The 2,500-nt window shown below is 37.9% G+C and overlaps 1 protein-coding gene across 1 annotated transcript in view; it reads left to right on the top strand.

The window, feature by feature from the left end:
• Nucleotides 1-2,500, top strand: part of LOC101852563 (twitchin) — a gene marked incomplete in the record, with an annotated part of 226,069 nt that overhangs the window by 135,726 nt on the left and 87,843 nt on the right. Inside the window, 1 exon segment of the mRNA XM_013086125.2 lies at nt 1,975-2,119. Within this exon segment, the coding sequence (XP_012941579.1) occupies nt 1,975-2,119 (145 nt within the window).

Genomic DNA, 2,500 nt, shown 5'->3' on the forward strand with positions numbered 1-2,500 from the left:
ACCCTGGTGCAAGGTGAAAAAGGCAAAGATGTTGATGATGATGATGACTGTGCTTGCAACAGGTGTTGTGTTTGAGAAAAGTGCACCAGTTTACTTGTCATAAAGTAGATGTGTAGCAGCTGCTCTGGCATATTGTGCCAGTGACTAGTCAGAACAGGGTGTAGATTTTTGTGTTGGGCCTTATGTATGGATGAAACAATGTGAAGGACTTAGAAATAGTTCAAGGTTTCCCGACTTTGCAAAAGAGCTTCAGTACCATATTTTACATTCAGTCAAAATTGTCCAAGACGGCCTCCCATTGTTGAGGATAAAAATGTTGTCTTAGATATGTGGACATCTTGGACAGAATCATTATTGAAAAAAAAAAGAAAGTAGGATGTGGGTAGTGATTGTTCATACAGGTGAATGTCTTGCACAGGTGGCTTTTAAAGCTGGTCTGACTCTATTGTGACTATATAACATGCTGACAGACCTACTAATGAGATGCTGCGAACCAAGTTTTGGTTTATTTCGGCCCTTTTCATTGATGAGTGTGCCTGTTTTCCAAACTGTGAAAAAATTGCGAATGCTATACATTCCCCCCCCCCCCCATGTGTTTTGTTCTTTCTGTCCTGCAACTTTAATGCTTCGTAGAGCAGAGGGTTTGAAGTAAGAACAGGATTAGTAGGCCACAGTTGTTGGTAGTATCTCTGTTGTATTTAAAACAGTAGTATGAGTGATTTTTGGAAAGTGTTTGTCAATGCTGTGGTTTGCAAAGTTCATGTATTTTTTAAAGAATGAATTTTGACATTCTAAATGAATTATTTTTTTTATATTGTGAAGGAGGGGGAAAGAACAGTGAAGGAGATGTTAGCAACAGAACTCTTGAATTTAAATGAGAAAACAGATGGGTAAAGAGTCTGTGGACTTCAAAAAAACATAACTTCATTCTAAATGAATAATTACTTTGTCACAGCTCACAGTTTATATGTGTGACATCGTGGTGAAATCAGGCGCCCGTCAAAATAATGAAATCGAAGAAACTGACATTTTCCCGCCAGTTTGGCAATTTTTATCGAATTTTTGTTTTCTGGCTCAACATCTTTTATGTCCAATTAAGAACATATTTTCTAGTTAATTTTTACGGAAAAATGTTGATTAGAGGCACAAAAATTGTAAATGTTCAGTTTCCAAGTACTTTAAAGCTATGGAAATCACTAAACTTTGGCTGCCATTTTCCGGACAATTTTACATCTGCAGCCAGACAACCCTGCCTTTTTCAATTGCAAATTTCTTGACTTCTATTAAAGATAGATGGGTATTTTTTCATCAAAAGATAGACAAATAAACAAGCTTTGCAGTGGTATCAATAACTCTACATGTCCAAAAATTGACTAGCGCCTGATTCCACCGCTTCGTGACACATATGTGCGGGATTTGGTTGGGTTTTTTTTACCCTTATAATGACCGAATGCTTTCCTTCCCTCTTCCCTTCCTCGGATGTTGATAGCAACTATGACAGAACAGTTTTGAGAAAAGCTTAATATCAAAATGATTCCCTGTTTTTAAAGAATGTTTTTTCTTGTGGGGTTGAAGGGGTAGTATTATCTTTTTTTTCTGGACTTACATTCTCTCTACTGCCCATTTTGGTGACAATTCCCTTTGTGCTAACTGAATCAATAACAATCTTAATGCTGTAATAGAACAGTAAATTTGGCTTAACAGTAAAACTTTTACTTTAATATTAATGATGTCAACTGCTATATTTTCCTATTAACTCGATCTGCTTCTATGAAATTACTAAGATTTTTGACAACTAACTATTGTATCAACTAACTGATGTGTATTTTATCACCCAGAATTTATAACAAAATTCCTATTTATTTTCTCCCTGTAATATCTCTAATTCTGAAGTAAAAAAAACCCAAAAAAGCTAGAGGCCGAGTCAAATGAAAGTGTTGTTGTTCATCACGGCTGTTGCTATTTTTGGTGCAGGAGCTGAAGTCTGGCGGCAAGTACGAGTTTGTCAAGGACGGCCTCAAGCGACGTCTCAACATCAAGAACTGCAACATCAAGGACGACGGAAAGTACACGTGCCGACTTTTGGAGCAGGAGACCACCGCTGAGCTCTTTGTGTCTCGTAAGACAAATTCTCTCGTTTCTGAACACATTAGATTGTTGTTGTTGTTGTTGGTGGTGGTGGTGTTGTTGTTGTTGTTTTCAATACACCAAGAGCAACAGCTGGAGCAGATGGCAACGGCGGAGCTCTTTGTGTCTCGTAAGACATTCTCTCATCTCTGAGTACAATACATTGTTGTTGTTGTTGGTGTTGTTGCTGTTGTTGCTGGTGGTGTTAGTGTTGCTGTTGATGTTTTTGTTGTTGCTGTTGCTGGTGTTGTTGTTATTGTTGTTGTTGCTGTTGTTATCAATCCAGCAACAGCTGGCTTCTTGCTCTTCTGTCCAATGCCATTTAGTGATAAGTGCAGGTTTGCTGCAGTTGCTGTAATAGCCCATAGAATGT

Source organism: Aplysia californica, unplaced genomic scaffold (assembly GCF_000002075.1).
Source record: "Aplysia californica isolate F4 #8 unplaced genomic scaffold, AplCal3.0 scaffold00437, whole genome shotgun sequence".
NCBI lineage: Eukaryota > Metazoa > Mollusca > Gastropoda > Aplysiida > Aplysiidae > Aplysia > Aplysia californica.